The sequence below is a fragment of the Epinephelus lanceolatus genome, chromosome 19, assembly GCF_041903045.1.
Source record: "Epinephelus lanceolatus isolate andai-2023 chromosome 19, ASM4190304v1, whole genome shotgun sequence".
NCBI classification, from domain to species: Eukaryota; Metazoa; Chordata; class Actinopteri; order Perciformes; family Serranidae; genus Epinephelus; species Epinephelus lanceolatus.
The window spans coordinates 39,568,011-39,592,215 of NC_135752.1; the positions used below are offsets into that span (position 1 = coordinate 39,568,011).

The 24,205-nt window shown below is 40.1% G+C and overlaps 1 protein-coding gene across 1 annotated transcript; it reads left to right on the forward strand.

Moving 5' to 3' along the window:
- Positions 1-456: 456 nt before the first annotated feature.
- gnsb (glucosamine (N-acetyl)-6-sulfatase (Sanfilippo disease IIID), b) lies at positions 457-23,954 on the forward strand. The gene is made up of 13 exons (XM_033646176.2): positions 457-796; positions 4,153-4,212; positions 5,893-6,096; positions 8,761-8,826; positions 9,129-9,227; positions 12,640-12,807; positions 12,887-12,969; positions 15,569-15,687; positions 15,773-15,876; positions 16,534-16,635; positions 16,719-16,829; positions 18,434-18,544; positions 19,530-23,954. The coding sequence occupies exons 1-13, from the start codon at positions 632-634 to the stop codon at positions 19,677-19,679; spliced, it is 1,542 nt and encodes a 513-aa protein (XP_033502067.1). The 5' UTR covers positions 457-631; the 3' UTR covers positions 19,680-23,954.
- The last annotated feature ends 251 nt before the right edge of the window (positions 23,955-24,205 follow it).

Consider the following 24,205-nt stretch of genomic DNA (forward strand, 5'->3'; position numbering starts at 1 on the left):
AAATATAATATAATAAAACACAATAATATAATATGGTATGGTAAAAAAAAGTATAGAATGATATAAACATAGAGTATAATAAAATATGATATAATAGAAAATTAGGAAATAAAAAAATTAATTCTAAAATAATGGTTGATATTTTTCTAAATATATAACAAAATGAAATAATAAAACATACTATAATAAAATATGTAGTATATTATGGCGTGTTATAAAAAAACATGTAATATAATATAATATAATATGAAATGACTGATCAGTGTGTATAAAATAGGATTATTGTTTCCATAGTAACAGAGTATCTATCGTTGACTGTGACGTGGCAACAGTTAAAGTTAGTAAAAAGGGTTTGTTGGTGAATAAAGTGGAATAAAGTCCACGCTGAACACTTTGTCCTCGTGTCTTTACTCCTCCCACTCTCACAGTGATCATATGACCCACAGCTCCACTTCCTCAAACCTTCAGCTGTGTCACGCACCGTCCAGTCTGCACCGCACGCGCTCACTCAGCAACACGTCCTCCAGGAAACCAGACCGAGCTTCAGCCCCGGTGTGTGTGTGTGAGTGTGTGTGCGTGTGAGAGAGAGAGTGTGTGCTGCAGCGGGCCCGGTGCCGGTGCTGGAGGTCTAATGGCAGGTGTGAGGAGCGGATCAGGAGCGAGCACGAGACACCTGGCAGCCGTCACTGTCCTCGCGCTGCTGCTGCTCACCTGCTGCGTCAGGTCCCACAGTCCCAAAGCCAGCAACATCATCCTCATCCTCAGCGATGACCAGGACGTGCGTCTGGGCGGGATGGTGAGTGGACCCAACCGGAACATACACCTGTACTGATCTGACAGAGTTACAGTGACGTGTGGTGCTCTCACCTGTGAACACACACCTGCACCTGTGCGTGTCTGTACAGCAGCTGAGCGTTATGTTCAGAGTCTCTTGTCTTAATTTATGGAGTTATTATCACCTTATTATCTTTATTATTTATACTCGTAGAGAAGCTTGAAGCTGGGCTGTGCATGTCTGCTGTCCTCTCAGGTTGATGCGTGATGTCAGCTGGAAATACAGGAAGGGACTTTTTTAGGACCCTTAAAGTCGATTAATCACTTCAGCTGACTGACTAAATGATTCTGCAACACTTTCAAGTTGGCAAAGGAAACAAAAAATACACAGTTAATTAAATTAGATTTATGTAGCTGAAGCTTTAAGTGCATTTAAACATGTGACAGTCAGTTAAATTAAAACTGTTTAAGGTCCAGGTTTGATGTGTAATGTCAGAGAGCTGCTCTGTGAGGCTGATTTAAAGCTCCACTGTGTCGGCTTTAGGCGGACATATCTGAGGTTTGCCCCCTCAGTGCAGACCGAGACCTTCTTGAAGAGGTGGTCTCAGTCCGGTTCCAAAGGAACTCTGGTGCGGTTGGTTTGTGGTGAGAAGGTGTTCCGACCTGGATGTGAAGCAACTGCAGTCACATGACACATTGTTTGGGTTAAACATGAGCATGTTACAGTCCTGGAGGATTATTAATGTGCACCTCCTCCTGTACTGCCTTAATATGCACATTCAGCACATCCAATGCATCAAAACATTGTTTTCTAGTTGGAGCCGCGCCTCGTTTTCAAACTGTATGGTTTGACTAAAATGAACAATGACAGCAATATAGTCCACGATGAGCAGCGCTAAAATTAACCTGCGTAGTTGTCCCTCCATTGTGACATTAGAAAGTGTCACATTTATCTTGCAAGTGTACTCTTCTTCAACGTTTGCTTTACTTCCTGGATTTTTCCCACATGGAAATTCTGACCAATCAAGAGCAGCTTTCTCACACAAGGCATTTGATCTGGTCCTTTTGTAAATGCTGCCGTGAGAACACGAACCAACTCTAGGCAATTATACAACTTTGGAACAACATGAGTCCCTGATTCAGACCAAAGGAGACACTCTAGGGCTGACAGCAGCCTCAGTGTGGTTTCAAACAATATCGGAGAAACACTTAATTTAGTGTTTTTGCCAGTTTAAATCAGTGGGTCTGTTTGTTTTGGAGGAAGACACCTCTGTGAGTTATTCAGCTCCTGGAAAAAACCTCCTGAACACTGAAGGAATTCTAACCAGGAGGAGTTTCAGCTGGTTGCAATCTGCAGTCCTCACCCCAAAACCCCCCTTAATCTCACACACTGGATCTTTAATGCTAACAAGCTGTTATGCAGGTTTAATGTTCACCATGTTCACAGTCACATATTAGTAATAAAAATCTTTAATGTCCACAAATGTGGAAATCTGACTTCAGCTTCAGCAGTTGGTTAAAGGTAGGGTCTGGAGGATTTTCCAGTTGCTGTTTGTAAACACATATTCAAATTCGGCCCCTCCTATCAGGCTCAACTCTCCCGGGTGTGTACGGAGCCCGGAGGCACGGAAGAAGGCTTCACAGAAGAGGTTCAGGCAAGGCTCGCGCTGGTGCACGCTCGGACACGCTTGGGCACGGCACCTGCGCTCTCTCATTGGCTGAGGAAATCTCTGCCCAGAAGCGGTCCGAACTCACAAAAACATCAAAATACAGTTAAAAGTCAGGAGCTCTGCAAACAGAGTCACCACCACACATGAGTAGAAGCCCATAGGTGATGATGAAGCAGGATTTCATTTGTATGTGTCTATATTTTGTTTTGTTTGAAAATCCTCCAGATCCTACCTTTAAAACACAAAAACATGCACAGTGCAACACTAACAGACAGTATTGGTCATGAATTTAGCAAAATTATTGCATTTGTTATGAAAGGCTTTTTGTAAATGTTGGTTGCTGCAGCAGCAGCAGCAGCAGCAGCTCCACAGCGCCTCCCTGAGGGCAATTTTATGAATTCTTTAAAAAGGGAATGAACAGGATCAGCCACTGTTTGTGGAGCTTTTTCTCTCACCTGCGTTTTATAAATACTTCCCTGTTGTTTCACTGGCCATGTCTGACAGTCTGTCTTAGCGTGTTAGCATGCTAACATGTGCTTATTAGCACTAAACATAAAGTACAGCTGAAGCTTCATGGTTTCTGTTTTTTTTATGATATTTTGGGGCATTTGAGCCTTTAATGGACAGGACAGACAAGGGAGAGAGAGAGAGGGAGAGACATGCAGCAAAGGGCCACAGGCTGGAGTCGAACCAGGGCCACTGCGGCAACAGCCTTGTACATGGGGCGCTTGCTCTACCACTAATCCACCGACGCCCCCATGTTTTCTGTTTTGCAGTTATTTGGTTATAGATTAAAGAAGTGGATGCTACATGAATGTCTGAACCAAGTTTCATGACAATCCATCCAATAATTGTTGAGATACTTAAGTTTGGACTTAAGCAGTGGACAGACTGACCCCATCATGTCGCTGGTGTGGCTAAAAAACTAAATGAAATAAGTAAACTATATACAATACAATACTGTTTTGATAATCACTTCTTTGATTTAATCAAACAAAAAAAGCAAAATTCTGATTCCAGCCTCTCAAATATGAAGATTTCCTGCTTTTCTTTGGCTTATATGATTTAAAAAAAGGATTTTCTTGATGTTGCTTGGACAAAAAAAACATAATTTGAAGTTGCGTTTCACTATTTTCTTAAAATGAATCAGCAATACTTCTGGCTGTGTAGTATTTTTAGTAATTTTACAAGCAAAATTTTTTTTAAAAAATGTAAATTTTACAGCTTCTGATTTGTGAAGATTTCATGCTGTTCTTCGTCTTGTATGATAATAAACAGATTTTCTTCAGGTTGTTTGGACTAAAAAAGTTGTGCCTTTTGGTTCTAAGAATTTGTGACGTATAGTTTTTACTATTTTTTATGTTTGTTGTCAGTCTCCGATTGCTTAAATGATGATATTGATTTATTAAAATGCTTTACAGACTTTCTATTATTTACGTTCATGGTTCAACCTCCATTTGACATGAACTCTGATGTAACTCTGATGGCAAAACAGCACAAAATTCCCACCTTGAAGAGGCAGTGTAAAAGCTGCCAGTAACAAACCAGAAACAAACCAGAGGTCCACACAGTAGCAATAATTAAACAAAGAGTTCATGACGAGTGCTAAATTCATAATGTCTCTACCAGTGATCATCGATTAACTTGGTTTTTGATTTATAGAGAAATTCTCATGTTGTTTAAATCTGTTCTTGTCTCTGTTCTGCAGACGCCCATGAAGAAAACTAAAGCCTTAATAGGAGACGCAGGAGCAACTTTTGTGAATGCTGTGAGTACTTTTACTCGAGTATTGTACTTACATGTGAAGTTTTTAGGTGCTTGTACTTTAGTATTTTTATTTTGTTTTACTCAGCTACATTTATCTGACAGTTACTTTTCAGATTTAGATTTTACATTTAAGGGCCTCTGTGTTCTTCTTCAGCAGAACAGCAGTGGCAGGGCGTTGGGAAGCGTTTCATCCCAGAGCTTTATAAACGATGTGCTACTCATGGGTTTTGTTTCTGTGACAACAATATCTTGACTTAAATGCTAGCTAGGTAGCTAATGTAGCGCTACGTTAACAGAGGTTGGCCTACACAACTAACAACAAGCTTACAATGTTTAGAGTGATAAAAGTGCAACACTCACCCGCAACATTCAAAGTCCAGCCGATCCGCTCCGACCGATGGGCTTTATGTTGTTTTACCTCTAAACTTCTCACATTGTTTTTACATTTATTTTTTGTCGACTAAAACATTTTGAATTTTCAACAACTAAAAATTTTTGAATTTTCATTGACTAAAACTTTTTTAAAAATTTTGTTGACTGAAACATTTTGAATTTTCGTCAACTAAAACTTTTGGAATTTTAGTCAACTAAAACATTTAGAATTTTTGTCGACTAAATTTTTTGAATTTTAGTCAACTAAAACTTTTTGAATTTTAGTCGACTAAAACTTTTTGAATTTTTGCCGACTAAAACGTTTTGAATTTTTGTCAACTGAAATGTTTTGAATTTTCGTCAACTGCAATGTTTTGAATTTTCGTCAACCGAAATGTTTTGAATTTTTGTCGACTAAAACTTTTTGAATTTTTGCTGACTAAAACATTTTGAATATTCGTCAGCTAAAATGTTTTGAATTTTTGTCGACTAAACTTTTTGAATTTTTGCTGACTAAAACATTTTGAATTTTCGTCAACTGAAATGTTTTGAATTTTCGTCAACTAAAATGTTTTGAATTTTTGTCAACTAAAACTTTTTTAATTTTTGTCGACTAAAACCTTTTGAATTTTTGCTGACTAAAACATTTTGAATTTTTGTCAACTGAAATGTTTTGAATTTTTGTCAACTATTTTCAGCCACTAAAAACGTTTAAAATTTTTATTGACTAAAACTTTCAGAAGTTTCGTCGACTAAAACTACGAAGGACAAAAATGACCAAAATGTGACTAAAGCCAATAAACATCTTTGTCTCAAGAGTCAGACTAAATCCAAAATAGCTGTCAAAATTACCGCTGATCTGAACTTAGTTCTTCTTCTTCTCTCCCATTAATCATGTGACGACCCCTCAGATATATCTGATGACCCTTTTGAGGAGCCCGACCTCTAGGTTGGGAACCACTGGTCTAAACTAACTGTATTAAAGTAGCTCAAACTGTCTCCACGTGGAGCAGCTACAACAGTTACATGCTGCTCTAACACTGATGCATCAGTCACAGGAGACACTTTACTGCACACTCAGTACTTTTACTGCTGATACTTGTGGTATATTGTGCTGATAATACTCCTGTACTTTCATAAGTGAAGGACCTGAGTCATTCCTCCTCTCACCTATGATTTCACATGTTTTAAAATGTTGAAACAGAACGAGTTACACATCCTTCTCTCCCCTGTCACGCTGCTCTTTCGTCATCCCCCTGTTCTTCATGTTCCTCTATCGCTGCTCTCGCTTCCTTCTTCTCCTGTAAAGTTCACAGTCACGCCGCTGTGCTGCCCCAGCAGAAGCAGCATCCTGACAGGTCAGTACCCCCACAACCACGAGGTGAGGAACAACTCGCTGTCTGGGAACTGCTCTAGCGTTCTGTGGCAGAAAGGCCCCGAGTCCACGGCCTTCCCCTTCCACCTCAGCAAACAACAGTACCAGACGTTCTTCGCTGGCAAGTACCTGAACCAGGTGTGAACACGTGTGTGCTTTGTAAAGTTCTGGGCTCGACATAGGGTGGTGACATCACTGCTGAGTCAGAGTCATTCACACTTTTGTCAGTTGACATCACGTCCTGCTTTTTGACATGTGTTGAATAACCATACATTTATTTTTAATAATAATAATGATAATAGGAATAAGAATAAGAATGTGTTTTTACACTTGTTTTTATTTTATCATTTTTTATTTTATTCTATTGGTGCAAAGCGGCACACAACACTGCACGCTGTTGTCATTTTCATGGTCAGCACCCACATTGTGTAATTATTTGCGCCCATCTGTGCGTCCATGGGTGTGTAGGTCTTAAAATGAGGTGTGGTCAGACACATTGTTGGTGTGTTGCTATTTTGAGGCAGCAGAGAGCAATTAATCCATTGACCAACAAAAAAACCTGGTCCAAAGTCACAATGGCGCAAATTTTTTTTCCTGCTATTTAAAGGTGTATTATTTGGACAGTCGAATGCACCTACATAAGTGGGTTTACAACGTGCTTACACTCTGCTTGGTACACACAAAGGGACATGCAGGTGTGTTAAATTATGACATTCTGTAAAATGTGAATGTAGCAGAGATCAGAGCAGAGCTGTGCACATTTACGCACAAGGAGCAGCGTATCTTAATTAATTATATATGTATAATTAGGGTGCTCAAAATAACGTGTTAAATAAATGAACGCTGATCAATCGCACTCTGTGGTGCCCTTTGACCCGGCCACAGTGTCTTTGTCACATGACGGAGGCAGACGAGACGACGCTGCTCGGCCCCGTGAATGGAACATTTACCTTTTTAAAAAAAACACCCAGATGGAGCAGTTGATAGGAGCACCGTTCTCTGCAGGTTCTGCAGGAGGGAACTTTTGAGAACTTCAAGCCTGAAACATCACCTCAACACAAAGCATTTAGCAGCGAACCCAGAGGTCCGAGCTAACACTAGCGGCCAGCCTTGTCATGCCACACTTGACCAGGCGTTCAGACTGAGTCAGTCTACCTGTGACCAACTCACTAACTCCCTTTTAGAAATGGACTGCAGACCAGTTTCAGTGGTCGAGGACAGGGGGACAACTGTGTCCAACGTCCAGCAGCAACGACACTGCTGCCAAAATTTATTTGAACTGAATTTTTTTAATTCTTTCACAGCAAAAATTGATTTGTGTGATTATTTCAGAATAATTAATCACAGAGCATGTAATTAATTAGATTATTTTATTTTATTTTATTTTTTTAAAGATATTTTTTAGGGCATTTTGCCTTTATTGGACAGGACAGGTGAGCGTGAAAGGGGGAAAGAGAGAGAGAGAGAGGGAGTGACATGCAGCAAAGGGCCACAGGCTGGATTTGAACCTGGGCCGCTGCGGCAACAGCCTTGTACATGGGGCGCCTGCTCTACCACTAAGCCACCGACGCCCCAATTAGACCATGAACACAAAGAGTATAGAAGGGGATCGAGAGATAGATCTGCCTCTTTTTCTCTTTTTTTCTCCCTGAACCTGAGATCAAACAGTAAAACTAAGCAGCACTAATCAAACATAAACCAACATGCTGCTGCTGTGCTGCCTAGTTCTCAACTCAAATATCTTCAGAAACATTTTAGTGCACTGTTTGGCTGTAATACGAGAGTTTGTGAACAGGAAGTTGGCGCCATACCGGTGTAAAAACAGAGGCTGAAAAAATCAAGAGGATCATACGATAAAACTAAGCAGCACTGATCAAACACAAACCAACATTCTGTTAGTGAGTTGTCGATTTCTCACCTAAAATGTTTTTAGCAACATATTTTAACTCACTCTTTAACTGTAATATGAGACTGTTTGTTACCGACTGGCTGCCATATTGATTTTGGCCAAGTTCGCATTACCTCACCCACCAGCGGCTGTGTTTATTTGTCCTGTGTGGTGCAGTGCATTCTCAAAGTTGTAGGTTTTCTACCTCTTGAACAAACTTAAATGCCACACTCCTTTTACTCTGTTTTCTCTGTTTTCTCTGGTCATGTAGCACAAATTTCAAAAGTATCTGCGTCTCTCTACTTCATAGTCAGCCCAGTTTTATGAAGAGACCGTCTTTCTGGCAGTGAAATGCTTCTTTAAACAAAGAATTTTGCATTTGAACTTGAGTTGGAGAGATTTTCTAAATCCTTTTCAAACTTCTCCTGCCACAACTGATCAGACAAGACACTATATAATATATTATCAGAAAAGTCTGATTATTAAATAAAAAGATATTGTGGGTGTAGGTTTACTGCAACAACAAAAAATATATTGTCCCCCCAGTGTCTGATGCGAGCTGCAAATACAGCTCGCATCAGACACTGGGGGGCGGAGGTGTTGCAGCACCCTTGTCACCCTTACATCCTGTGACAACCGTCATACTTGAGAATATGAGTCATCTTATCAACAGTCCTCATGTTCTTTAGCCATGCTGTGAGTGGTGTCAGGGCAGTGTTGGTCCAGACTCTAAATATCTCTGGATTGTGACTGAATGTGGGTCGTCATTCATGTTCCCCTCCATATGAACTGTAATCATTTTGCTGATCCTCTGACCTTTCATCCGGCACCAAAATGTGTCTTTAGACTGTTATTCCTGTTTCACACTTTTTAAAGGTTGTTACTGATTTGAATGTTTTTTTTCCTGCCATCAGTACGGTAAGAAAGATGCAGCAGAGGCTGGCCATATTCCACCTGGCTGGGACCAGTGGCACGCACTGGTGAGTCTCACAAACACACATCAGTCAGGACCACTTTAGTCAAAGAAAACTTTATTTCCATTTACAGTATTATATTTGGTGGCATGGCTCTGTTCTGGGGCCTGCCTGCCCTTCTATGCGCCTACATGGAAAGAGCAGCAGCAAAGACCCCCCAAATAGAAATGACATTTATAAGTCCTTCCCTCAGTGCTTCCAATCAGCTGTGATGCCAGCTGAGCTTGACATCATTTCCTGCCTGAACTGACACTATGCTTAATATTTCCAAGTCTTTCTGACATCACAGCCTTTGGGTTTGGTTACAGGTGGGGAACTCACTGTACTACAACTACACACTGTCAGTCAACGGCAAAGAGGAAAAGCATGGAGACAGTTATGAGAAGGACTACCTCACAGACCTCATAGTAAGTCTCCTGAGCCTGGGATCAGCAATATTTCATGTGTAAGGTCATCTACAGATGTTTATGTGAGGTTTTATAAGATGAAATGAGACCGTTCACCTCAAGACTGTCTGAATCAGCTGCTGTCACAGAAACACAACATGTCCACTCAGTGTTTTTTGTCTGCCAGTCAGCAGTGTGAAGGGTTAATCATCAACAGCTGGATGTTGGACCAGAACAGCAAGAAAACAAGTTAATTATATTTAATGTCATTTAAGTATTTGCATTTGTATTTTAGAGTGAAGATATTTGTCTTCTTTGTGTTTTATTTAAATGTATCGTCTTCTGTTTTCTGGTTTCATGCTGCTGCACATCATCCTCATCAGGTGACAGATGAGTCTTTCTGCTTAACCAGCTGTTTACATATGATGCTGTAAAATAGTTTATGAGAGCTGAACTTTCTCATGTCAGCTGCACGGCTGGCCAGTAATAAACTGCAGTAATGACTGCACTTTTATTAGCTGCAAGGACCATAAATGAAATAAAATTCTTGAAGCTGCCTCAGCCAGTCGAGGAAAAACTAGAATTACTGCCCTGCAGTTGTACGCCTCCACCCACCAGTCCACCCTGTGGTTGTACGCCTCCACCCACCAGTCCACCCTGTGGTTGTATGACTCCGCCCACCAGTCCAGTGTCTCTGACAGTCTCCATCCATGTCAGTGAAAACATGGATGCTTCACACACAGAAGATCTATACAATCAGCACAGTTTCAAGATTAGAGTCACCAATTCAGTATCTGACCAAATGTCTCCCCTTCTGTTCCTGAGATATGACGTTAAAACATGATGATGTCACAGTCACGCTGACCTTTGACCAAAACGTCATAACTTCGTTATTTTATCCTGTTAGACATTGTGTGAAGTTTTGTAATTATTAGTACAATAATTCTTGAGTCATGGCCAAAAACACGTTTTGTGAGGTCACACTGACCTTTGACCTTTTATCCTCGACCACAAAATTCTGATCAGTTTATTCTTCAGTCCAGGTGGATGTTTGTGCAAAATTTGAAGAAATTCCCTCAATGCGTTCTTGAGATATAGCGTTCACATGAGTTAGACAGACAAGGTCATAGTGATCTTGACCTTTGACCCTTGACCACCAAAATCTAAGCATTTCATTCTCAAGTCAAAGTCAACCTTTGTGCCATATTTGAAGAAATTTCCTTGAGGTGTTCTTGAGATATTGTATACACAAGGATGGGATGGACCGACAACCCGAAAACAGAATGCCTCCAGCCACGGCTGTCACCGGTGCGGAGGCCTAAAAATTGAACATGCCTGATTTGCGCTCTCATCGGCTCACACTGCATCGTCTCATCAGGATACAGAGCAGGTCGTCTGCGTACCTATATGGACAGACGTACAATCTGAAAACATAATGCCTCCAGCCACAGCTGACATCAGTGCGGCGGCATAACAAGAAGGGGTCACATTCTTGTGAATACGATACGTCAAGAACGCCATGTGAGAGTGTCCGCAAATTTGGCACAAAGGTCCACTTGAACTCAGCAATGGACTGATTATATAATGGTGGTCATAGGTCAAAGGTCACAGTGACCTTAAGTTCCTCTCATTCTCAGGAACGTGATATCTCAATAACACCTTAAGAGAACTTCTTTAAATTGGACACAAACGTCAACTTGGACTGACGAATGAACTGATTAGTATTTGGTGGTCAAAGGTCAGTGTGACCTCACAAAACAGTGAAAAACATTTACGCTAATTCTGACCAAACTTGACACAAATGTTAGGATAAAATAATGAAGGTCAAAGGTCAGCTTGACTGTGACATCATCATGTTTTAACGTCATATCTCAGGAACAGAAGGGGAGACATTTGGTCTGAATTGGTGACTCTAATCTTGAAACTCTGCTGATTGTATAGATCTTCTGTGTGTGAAGCGTCCATGTTTCCACAGGTCATGACTCAGAGCATAAGGAGTCAGAGGCCCAGATGTTTAACTGGGGGCTAAACCATGTTGGGCTTTAACAGTTGTTTAAGGAACCTTGAAATCAACTCTGAAGATAGTTTGCAGCCCCTGAGAGGAGGTGAGAACTGGGGAGTTTTGTAAAGGTGACCCCTGATTCCAATCACCTGTGACCAGTGTTACACCATAGACTGTGCACACACCACCATCTAGTGGTCAAAAAATGTTATGATCTATACATACACAGCTGTACACAGAGGAAGATATAAATGCTCATACACATGCTAAATGACTCCTACGGTAAAGTTTTTAGGAAGCGGCTAAAAACAGCAGTGGAGTAGGAAGTATAGATTTTTAGTAACAGCTGGGATGAGAAGGTGAGTTTTTAATGAGTCAATTAAAAGTGATGCAAGTCGTCAGGAAACTGCTTCATAGTTCACCTTTGTCTAAGGTTTTGTACATTAAGCAGCAGAGTCTGTGAGTCTCAGGGCCCTATCAAGTTTATATCTTCGCAATAGAACACTGGTTGCAAACTTTTAAGCTTTTCAGTCTTAAGCTACGGTAAATCTAAAATTGCATCTAAAAAACAAAAGGCTCCCTCCAGATGTCTGACTCCTCCCCCTATCTCTAAGGCTGAGCCCAGACACCCTACAGAGGAAACTCATTTCAGCTGCTTGTATCTGTGACCTCATTCTTTCAGTCACTACCCAGAGCTCATGACCATAGGTGAGGGTTGGGACATAAATGGACCAGTAAATCAAAAGCTTCACCTTCCAGCTCAGCTCCCTCTTCACCACAGCAGTTTGGTGCAGCGCCTGCATCACTGCAGACGCTGCACCAAACCATTGATCTATCTCACGCTACATTCTACCCTCACTTGTGAACAAGACCACGAGATACTTGACACTTCTTCCAACCCAGAGGGAACAATCCACCGTTTTCTGGCAGAGAACCATGGCCTCAGATTTGGAGGTGCTGACTCTCATCCCGACCACTTCACACTTGGCTGCAAACCGCCCCACTGCATGCTGGACATCACAGTGTGATGAAGCCAAAAAGGGACAGAAAATATAAAAATCTGAAAAATAACCAGACAAAACCAAGAAGGAAACGCAGTTGAGTTGAATCATCGCCCAGAGTATTCTGAGTATTGAAAGGACTGATGAAACACAGTGTGGGACTCGGAGCATTGGTCACATCCAACAGCATGTGTTTTATCAGCTGGTACACATCGAGGGTTGATAATGACTCACAGATGCAGCTCAGCTCTTCCTCTTGTTTCAGCTCACTTTGTCCCTCATCATTTGCATACCGCAGTGTGTGCTTCCTGATATCTGCTCCTGCTGGCTTTAACTAACAAAGATGCTGTTGTTTCTGTCTTTTTCTCCTCATCTGTTGCAACTAAATGTTGCAACAGTAATGTGTTCAGCTTATTCCTCCTCTATCCAGGCCAACCGGTCCCTGTCCTTCCTGGACAACAGGAGCCCCCAGCATCCCTTCTTCCTGATGCTGTCCCCTCCAGCTCCTCACTCCCCCTGGACAGCAGCACCACAGTACCAGAAAGAGTTCAGCAACGTCAAAGCTCCTCGAGACGGGAGCTTTGACAGACCAGGGAAGGTGTGTCCATAGTAACATCAGACATTAATAAATATTATAACTGCTTTTTGAAACATAATCTCTGGTGTCTGCATTTCAGGACAAACACTGGCTGCTGCGTCAGCCTGTTAACCCCATGCCAAACAGCTCCCTCAACTTCCTGGACAGTGCTTACAGGAAAAGGTACGACTGATAAATTTTCTCTTCTGTCAGCCGAGCTCGTGGTCGTCCAGCCACTTTGACTTTACACTGAAATATCTCATTCAATGTGTTTGTTATGTTGGAATAAACATTTATGAAGGTGCAGTGTCATATTATGGGTGGTGGAAAAAAATCTCCTTTCCTAATGACTTCGATGGCAAACATCATAAAGTCAAGGAAAGATGTGAAGGAGACTTCATAAGGACTTAAGAAAAGACAACCACAGTCTGTCAGTCTGCAGTTACACCTCCAAACACTAGTTGGCGGCGGAGATTTCTGTGAAGTGCTGTAAAGTTTAGTTGATTCAAAACACACATTAAACACACATTAAACACTTTAAACACATATTAAACACTACAAACACACATTAGACACACGCACACATTAAACACACATTAAACACACATTAAACACTTTAAACACATATTAAACACTACAAACACACATTAGACACACGCACACATTAAACACACATTAAACACTTTAAACACATATTAAACACTACAAACACACATTAGACACACGCACACATTAAACACACATTAAACACATTAAACACACATGAAACACTTTAAACACACATTAAACACTTTAAACACATATTAAACACTACAAACACACATTAGACACACGCACACTTTAAACACACAAACACACATTAAACACATTAAACACACATGAAACACTTTAAACACACATTAAACACACTTTAAACACACATTAAACACTTCAAACACACTTCAAACACACATTAAATACTTTGAACACACATGAAACACTTTAAACACACATTAAACACACTTTAAACACACATTAAACACTTCAAACACACTTCAAACACACATTAAATACTTTGAACACACATTAAACACACATTAAACACTTTAAACACACATTAAACATTTTAAACACACATTAAACACTTTAAACACACATTAAACACACATTAAACACATATTAGACACACATTAGACACACATTAAACACTAAACACACTTTAAACACATTAAATACACATTAGACACACATTAAACACTTTAAACACACTTTAAACACACATTAAACAACATTAGACACACATTAAACACTTTAAACACACATTAGACACACATTAAACACTTTAAACACACTTTAAACACACATTAGACACATTAAACACTTTAAACACACATTAGACACACATTAAACACACATTAGACACACATTAAACACTTTAAACACACTTTAAACACACATTAGACACATTAAATACTTTAAACACACATTAGACACACATTAAACACACATTAGACACACATTAAACACTTTAAACACACTTTAAACACACATTAGACACACATTAAACACTTTAGACACACATTAGACACACATTAAACACACATTAAACACTTTAAACACACTTGAAACACATTAGACACACATTAAACAATTTAACACACTTTAAACATACTTTAAACACTGTAAACACACATTAAACACAATAAATACTTTAAACACACTTTAAATATTAAATATTAAATATTCAGGATCAGGTTTATTGCCAAGTTAGTTTTCACATGCAAGGACATTGACACTAAACACACTTTAAACACACATTAAACACTTTAAACACACATTAGACACACATTAGACACACATTAAACACTTTAAACACACTTGAAACACATTAGACACACATTAAACAATTTAACACACTTTAAACACACTTTAAACACTGTAAACACACATTAAACACAATAAATACTTTAAACACACTTTAAATATTAAATATTAAATATTCAGGATCAGGTTTATTGCCAAGTTAGTTTTCACATGCAAGGACATTGACACTAAACACACTTTAAACACACATTAAACACTTTAAACACACATTAGACACACATTAGACACACATTAAACACTTTAAACACACATTAGGCACACATTAAACACTTTAAACACACATTAGACACACATTAAACACTTTAAACACACTTTAAACACACATTAGACACATTAAACACTTTAAACACACATTAGACACACATTAAACACACATTAGACACACTTTAAACACACTTTAAACACACTTGAAACACATTAGACACACATTAAACACTTTAAACACACTTTAAACACACATTAAACACTTTAAACACACTTTAAACACACATTAAACACTTTAAACACACTTTAAACACACATTAGACACACATTAAACACTTTAAACACACATTAGACACACATTAGACACACATTAAACACTAAACACACTTTAAACACACTTTAGACACACATGAAACACTTCAAACACACTTTAAATACACATTAGACACACATTAAACACTTACCACACTTTAAACACACATTAGACACACATTAAACAATTTAACACACATTAAACACACATTAAACACTGTAAACACACATTAAACACAATAAATACTTTAAACACACTTTAAATATTAAATATTAAATATTCAGGATCAGGTTTATTGCCAAGTTAGTTTTCACATGCAAGGACATTGTCTTGCTCTTTTGGTAACTCTCTTGTGATACCAGATAAAATTTTAAGAAATGTAAATGCTGATCTCCCCTGCAGGTGGCAGACCCTGTTATCTGTGGACGACATGGTGGAGCTGCTGGTCAAGAAACTGGAGAGTATAAAGGAGCTGAACAACACCTACATCTTCTACACGTCAGATAACGGCTACCACACAGGTGCGAGTCCGTCCTCTGGTCATCAGATGATTTAAAACGGTGTATTTTTTGGTTTGAATTATCCTGATGTCTTTACTGTTCACAGGTCAGTTCTCTCTGCCCATTGATAAAAGGCAGCTGTATGAATTTGACATCAGGGTTCCGCTCATGGTCCGGGGTCCTGGCATCAAACCAAACCAGACGTTGCAGGTCCAAAACACACACACACACACACACACACACACGTTTTTGCTCAACTCAATCACCAGAATAAATGTTGGCATTGTACGTTTCTGCAAATCATGGGTATGTATGTAACATATTAAAACTTGACGGTATTTAACATTTCAGTTTCCAGTTTTATGTTATGTTGTGACGTGTGGTTTGGTTCAGGCACAGAAATTACCTAAATTGGGAAAAGGTCGTGTTTTGGCTGAACGTTCTCAGTTTGGTCAGTTTGGAAATGTTCCGAACTGTTGTTAAAAAATACCCGTTTTTTTGCAACAAACACAACTTAAATGTCCTGAACTCCGGTGATAAATAGCTTTTTTTGTCGCAACGAACACGGCTGGAAATTTCCCGGCCTGTTGTTAAGAAATACCTTGTTTTGTCACTATAAACATGGTTGGAAATATCACAATTTATTATTCAAAAGTACCCAAATTTGTTGGTCTCGCTTAGGTATCAACTCCGCTTATATACAGTATATGTAATCAGAACTGCAAATATTAATATAATGTATCTGCGGTTTGTGGAAGTGTACAATGCCAACATTGCTTATGTCCGTTATAACATGCATAAATGTGTCTGTAAACCTTGTTTCAGTCTGTGTTTAATAATCTCTCTGATGTTGCGTGACTCCTCCAGGCTCCAGTGCTGAATATCGATCTGGCTCCAACCATACTGGACATATCTGGTGTCAACCTGTCCTCTGTCAATGTGGATGGGCAGTCTTTCCTCTCTCAGATGGTCAGCTGTTGATTTAAATGTTTCCTAAATGTTGCCTTACCCCAGTCTTGAAGACTTAAAACTCATAATTCTCTGACTGTCAGGCCCCGTCACTGCGTAATGGCACTGCACGTCCCTTTTTCCTTGTTGAATACACCGGAGAGGGACATCCAACGTCGGATCCTGCTTGTCCTAAACTGGGCCCTGGACTGTCTGTGAGTATCTACCACAAGAAAAGACTGTGTCAGTAACACGTTTAACTATTGATCAACAGAAAATCAATCAGCCACAAGACTTGATTAAATGTCAGAAGTCATTTTCTAAGCAGGAATGCAAAAATAATCTCACTCCAGACTGAATTCAGTAGCTGATCTGGAGCTTTCGATCCCATCACAGAGGAATGGAAAGTTGAATATGTACTATTACACAACAACTGGGCAAACTCCACCTGCAGAGGAATGTAATGTGATATGTTTGAACGCTCCAGAGCAGCTGCTGAGTTGTTTTACCAAACATAGTTGTGTTAGATAACTTTATTATCTCTCAGAGGAGGAACTAGTTTGGTCGCTCACAAGCAGTAAAAAACAACAGACACAAGCATGACAGGTCATGAGAGGTCACATAAAAGGCAGACAGCCACTGTGACAGTAGTAGCAGCGACACACACACTAAAACTCTTTCCAACAGGGCGCTAGTCTTGCTGTGGATCCCATCCAGGGAGTAAGTTAAAAAGTACAGCTGACAGGACGCACCTGAAAACAAATGCAATAGGCATTACTTGTGAAAACATAATTTCTCCACCTCAGAAACAGAAACATCACTGAGGTGCGACCATTTCTAAATGAAAAAGATGCAGAGAAATTGTTTCGTGTCTTTGTTTCAAGTCACCTCGTCAACTGTAACACACTTTTCCTGGCCTCCCAAAAAACACTACTGAGAGACTTCAGTTGATTGAAAACTCTGCAGCTCGGCTATGAACCAGAACCAGGAGGAGAGAGCACATCAGGCCAGTCTGAGCTGCTCTGCACTGACTTCCTGTTACATTAAGTTTCGATTTTAAGCTCCTCCTCCTTGTATACAAAGCCCTATAGGAGTAGCTGAGCTACATCGCTAACTGCCTTGTTAACTATTTGCCTCCAAGAACGCTGCAATCATCTGCTGCTGGTTTATTGGAAGAAGATCGAGCTATGGAACACACTACCTAAAGATATATGTTGAGTTTGGTTGGGAGGCCAGAGAGAACTGTGTTACAGTAGTCAATATGGGATGTGACGAATGCGTGAACCAAGACTTTGGTGGTGTACTGGGACAGTGATGGGCATAGTTTAGAAATGTTGCAAAGGTGGAGAAAAAGCATGGCACAGTATTTTGCTGCTATTTAAAGGGGTGCAATATTTCAAATAGTAAGATGCGCCTACAAAGGTGTGTTCACACTGCACATACACACTGTTAATTACACACATGGGGACGTGTGGACGGGTTGCGGGTGAGTGAACTTGTGACATTCTGTAAAATGTGAACGTAGCAGAGATAAGAGCAGAGCTGCTGTCAGCCTCCACATTAAGGGAGACGCTGTGCACATGTACACACAAGGAGCAGCGTAACTTTATTGATTACTTCTAAGGGTGGGCAATATGGCCATAAAATAACGATGCGATAACAATGTTCTTGATGATATGACAAATTAGTAACAAACAAACTATTTCTATATTTTCTTAATTCAAGAAAATACAACTGCAACAAAATAAGTGGTCTAGATTTACAGTTTGCTTCAAATATTCAGTACAAACTAAAGAAAAATGATCTCTCATTTCCTCAGCAATGTTTCCCAGACTGCGTGTGTGAAGACGCCTACAACAACACCTACGCCTGCGTCAGGACCCTCACCAAAGACCAGGACCTACAGTACTGCGAGTTTGCAGACAGCGAGGTACAGCACGACTGTGTGTGTCACTCAGGTGTCAGAGTCATTTACGTACACACTCACACGTCATGATTTTATGTGTTTTATGTTTTTGCTTGATTTTCATGCTTGTTTTATGTTTGTGTATTTGCATGTTTGTTTACTTGTATTGATGGACTTTTGTTATTGCTTGTGGATATTCTCATTTATCCAGGTCATAGTTATCTCAAGGCAATTGAATCGAACGCAACTGGAAACACTGGAAAACAAAACTAAGTCCAGTTGTGTTTAATTCAATTGCCTTGAGATTTTTGTTTTTGTTTATTATGCTTACTGAGGTGAGATTCACTATAAACCCCTCTGGGTTTCTTAAATCTCACCTGCACAGCTTGTTCTTCTTTTGTTGTTTTGTTTTGTGCAAACAAACCAGGGATACTTGGCTTGCTTTGCCTGAGGGGCCACTTCTGTAGAGTCCAGTTCAGACCAAAGATTTGCAACAAGACAAAACTGTTTTAGATCGTAGCAGAGAAAAGTGTCAGCGGTGTGAACTGGCCGGTCTGAGCTCAGCTCAAGCTGGCTGATGGTGTCACCTGCAACTCAGCTGGTCAGACCGCCTGTGGCTGGTTTTAAAGCACGTCACCTACTTTTCAGCTTGTAGTGAAGTCCGTTTGTCAAGTCAAAATGACCGCAGACGACGTGTTGGCTTGCTCCAGCAGGTGCTCCGTCCCCGCAGAAAAGTTTTTACTGTTCAACATTTTTATTTCTTTTTGTTTGTTTGTTTGACTTCATAAGTTTGATGTGTCAGTGTTTTCTTTCTTCTTGTTTTGGTGCGCACCTGAGTGTGATTGCTGTGTTCACACCATCCTAAACGAACCGCACTGAGGGGGCAAACCAACTTGACTTTGATTGAACCGAACCAAACAGGGCAGGTGTGAAAGCAGCCTTAATTCCTGTACAAACAGATGTGAAAGAGCTCAGCGTCTTTTCTTCTTCTCCTTCTTTGTGTCCGCAGTCATTTGTAGAAGTGTACAACCTGACGTCAGACCCCCACCAGCTGGAGAACATTGTGAAGAAGGTGGACCCGACCGTCCTGCAGGAGATGAACCAGCGGCTCATAAAGCTCCAGTCCTGTCAGGGCGACAGCTGCAGGAATGTCAAGTGAAGAGGAGGCAACAGGAAGCTGCCAAACACAGACTGCTTCATGCTCTCAGTGGAGGATGCGGTTGGTTTATCTGACTGTTTAGTCTGATTAGGGCAACTTTTACCACAGGTGTGATCGTTGGAGGCGTTTTCTTAACCATGTTTTCCATTTTGACCAATCTCAGAAAGAAAAGCACAGGTGTGAAATCATAAAATTACCGATGGCTGGATTCTGTTTGGCTGCTTCAGTTTCTGGGTCCTGGTGTTGTGCATGCTGGTTCACTGTCACACTGTCACGGTTTACTGAGACACTTGAGTAGAAAAGAGCCACAGTTAAAGTTCAGTTTTGGGAAATACACTTTCTCCTGCAGAGAAGTAGACATTCAGATCGATACCACTCATGTCTGTGCGGGAAATATTAAAGGGATTGTTGATATTTGTGGGGTGGGGTTGTATTAGGTACTCTAAAGTCAGTGTATTACCTACAGTAGATGTCAGTTGTGATGTGCCCAGCTTGGAGAAGCAGCCTAGAGTCTGACATGGACGCTAAGTAATGTTCTGCTGTGGACGAGGGCGGCAACAAAATGTCAGCCACCTTAAAAAAATCTGTACAATTTAAGTGTGCACTATATTGAGAGTATTTACCTTTTCATTAGTGAAGAAGCCATTAGCGGCTCCAGTTCCCCATCTATGCTCTCGCCAAAGCCTCCAGACTCCATTGACAAAAATAGTCATTTTAGCGTGCTGAACACAGGAGCTGCTGGTCTACTGCTGCTTCAGTCAGTTAGTTAGTTTGTGTTATTGTGTGGTGAATCTGAACTACCTGGCTGACGGGGGCAGCAGTACAGCAGCAGCTCCTGCGTTCAGCAGTGTTAAATCACTGTTTTTCTCAATGGAGTCTGGTTCTGAGCAGAGTGACTTAACGGCTTAATTTTCCCATAGGAGCAGCGAAAACATCCCAAATGTAGCGCACTTAAACTGATATTGATTATTTTAGGTTGGACTTTTTTAGGTAGCTAAAATATGTTTTGTTGCCGCTCTTGTCCACGGCAGTTCATGGCTTAGAGACTCCAGGATGCTTCTCCAAACTGAAGGCGTATCGACTGACATCTACTGTATGTAGCACACTGTCTACCTCATACAACCCAACTTCAAAAAATCTGAACTGTCCCTTTAAGCTACAGCCAGCAAATGGTTAGCTTAGCTTTGCATAAAGACTGGAAACATGGAGAAACAGGCAACCTGGCTCTGTGCAACAGCGACAAAATGTTCCTACCGCCACCTCTGAAGCTAATGAACGTGTAAAAACAGCACATCAGCATTTTACATGGAGTCATGTGCCGCACTTTTTCTTGCTCTGAAAAGAAGAAATAGTTACTTTTAATTTTATATGTTTTAGCACGGACTCCTCACCAGAAAGCAAATTTCCCAAAATGTCGAACTCTTCCATTAATGTTATGACTGCTGTAAAACTTCAACCAGAAGCCAGGTCCTAATTAAACTCCCAGTCGCTTTTACTAGCCTGGTGAGGCTACATATTTTGACAAGTAAAGGCCTGTCTCAATTAGAGGCCTGGGGTCTCATTTATAAACGTTGCGTACACAAAACAAGGCCTGAGAGAGGCGTACGCCACTTCTCATGCAAAAGATGTGATCTGTAAAAAAAAGACTTGATGGGAGAAACTTTGACCCATGCTTACGAACATTTGGAGACAGGATATTGGCGACGCAGATGGTGAGGTGGAAGCCCGACTGGAGAAACTGTTGAACATTTTTTGGTGCATGCCATTTTTTGGCTTTTGTCCATATGTATTTTTTTAGTGTGGATCCTACGCACTGTTTTATAAATGAGACCCCTGGTCTAGAAGTTCTCCAGATGTATAAAACCGGATTGTTGGCTACCTCAAATTATGTGTCCATTCCTGGATTACCCTGTAAATTACTCATGTTCTTTTAGTCGTCGAGTGTTGTAACTCACTCTCTCTGACGGTTGGTCTGTAGGATTCATAATTGATAGAGTATCTGCAGCCTACCTTTCATACAGGTATTATTCATACTCGTTCAAATAAATAATTTGATGGTTTTTCCTGATCTTTGCTGAGCAACAGATTTGTGTGAAAGAAATTAAAGACCTGTCCCAAATATAGCCCAGGCTACTAATTGAAGCTTTACAATAGTAACACCTGTGCTTTTCTTACCATGACAAGTCAAAATATCTGCTGTGAAAATTGTCTGGGTTTATTTTCTGAGCTGTGCTCGCGTATCGTTGTGTCAAGACCTAATTTTATTTTCTTTAAGATGAACTCCTTGTCCAGTTCATACAGAGAGCTGCAGGAATGAGTCCTTGGACCTGGAAATGAGTTAGCATTTTAGCACTCCCTGTTCCCTTGTCCTGAAGTCAGTGGGGTTTTGGTGCCTGAAACAGGGTCTGTGGTGAACACAAGCTTTAGAGACTTTTATGTTTTGTTCTATGAGATAAAATATGTCAGTAAACGCCCCACTGTGAACTCTAAAGCTTTTACCTGTCTGAAAACAGGTGTTTGCTGACAAGTGCCTCAATGAGACAACAGAGGTTGTTGAGGTACTGCTTGAGATCGGTCTCTGCCTCAAGACCGCTTTTTGAAGGTCTCTGTCTCGTCTCAGACTCAGCTGCATTTTTACTCAGTCTAGTTTTGGTCTCAGACAAGAAGGACTCAGACTTTTATGTCAAGATTCGTCAGGACCACAACTGAGGGAATCTCAACTAACTGGCAAAATAGAAAAGTTGACTAAAGATGGTTAAAATTATTTAGGCTTCTTAGTATTTGTTTGTAGTTGTTTACTCATAGAAAACAAAGGAAATTCTCTCACGCTGAATTCACCTCTGCAATGCCTTCTGATTATTTTATCAAGAGGTGAATGAAAACGAATCATGGTTTTTAGTGTCCATGGTTGCACATGCATGTTGCACATTTTATTTTTAGTGTGTCATGCATTGTGGGAGTGGCCCTGGTCTGGTCTTGACTCTGTCTGATCCCTACAAAGTCTTGGTCTTGTGTCGGTCTTGATAAACTTTGCTCTCTCGGTTTAGGTGGTTTTGACTACAACACTGTTGGCTGAACAACAAAAAGTCATGCGAGTTTGTTTATAGCTTAACGTTGTATTTTTACTTGGGCAACTGCATTTAAGCAAAAATCATAAAAGTTGTTATCACTTGTGAAAATTATCTTGCTAAACAAAATGTGTAAGAGTTTATTTTTGGCAATAATCCAAAATCCAGTGGAAAATCCCATCAGCTGTTTGATGAGGGAACCAGGGCGACGTTAGATTCCAGGTTGGCCGACAGAAAAACTTCGTCCCTGCAGCACTCTGTTGTGGAGATCTACGGTTCTGTCAGTCAGTCCATGTTGTGATGTGTCTTTGCATATAAACTGCACTATTAACTTTTATTCTTTACAGGGTTCAAAATGCATCTGAACATTTTTGTTGTTAAACGATACACAACCAAAGGTTTGATGGTACACTGTCGCTGTCACTAATCCAGTCAGCTCTAAAGGAAGGGTTTGACATTTGCGAGTTAGCAAAGAAGACAGATGCTGAAAAAGATGCTTGTAAAAAACAATAATTCACAACTTTCTGGAGGCTAAATAATAATAATAATAATAATAATAATACCATTATTATTATTTAATCATAGTTTTGTACAAATGAAACAGAAAGATATAACAAGTGAATTAGTTGGCTTTAGAGGTGCTGCAAGTTGCATTTAATCACCACCTTTTATTAGTATGTACAAATATGACAGTGGTATTGATCTTTTAATCTAATTCCTAAATGTCAAACTCTACCTTTACTTGTATAGAGTGCAGCTCTATTCTCTTAAGTGTTCATACATACTCATTTTCATACATTTATCTCTGCAGCACTTCTAATGAAGAAGTCCAGACATTGAGTCTTTGTTGAAAGGACACAGTCTAGTTATTGCTCCTTAAGACTTTGTGCCTCAGATTTAAAGACCTTTTTTAAAATTTTAATCCTGATGTTTGGTTATTAAAATATTTTACACTGAGTATTAATGATAGCATGTAAGAACAGTCTTTTTAAAGTGGAAGTTGGAGAAAGTGCTGTGATACTTCTGAGATGTGTGTCGACGATTTTGTTAGTGTGAGTAATTCAGGGGGAAAATTTCACCTGGTAACATTTGAAATGAACGATGTATTCCTGCGGGCCTCGAGTTTGCACTGACGAGGCTCACGTGCCTTAAATGTGAATGTATTTGCACTGTGATAAAATTAAAAATAAATCAAAAGAAGCATTTATATGCACTTGTCATGTGGATATTTCTCAGAGATACTTTAAAGTCTTCCTTATAAGCAGTATATAAACAAGAAGTGGTTAATAACACACTATAATGTAGTTACAAGCAGATGTAAAGACATTTTGGGCCTTAAAAGCTCATAGGCTGATACCCATCCAGCAGGCCAAGGAAAGACGTCCCTCACCCCAGCAACACTTCCCAGCTCCTCCTGGGGGACACCGAGAATATATATATAATCCCTTCAGTGTGTTC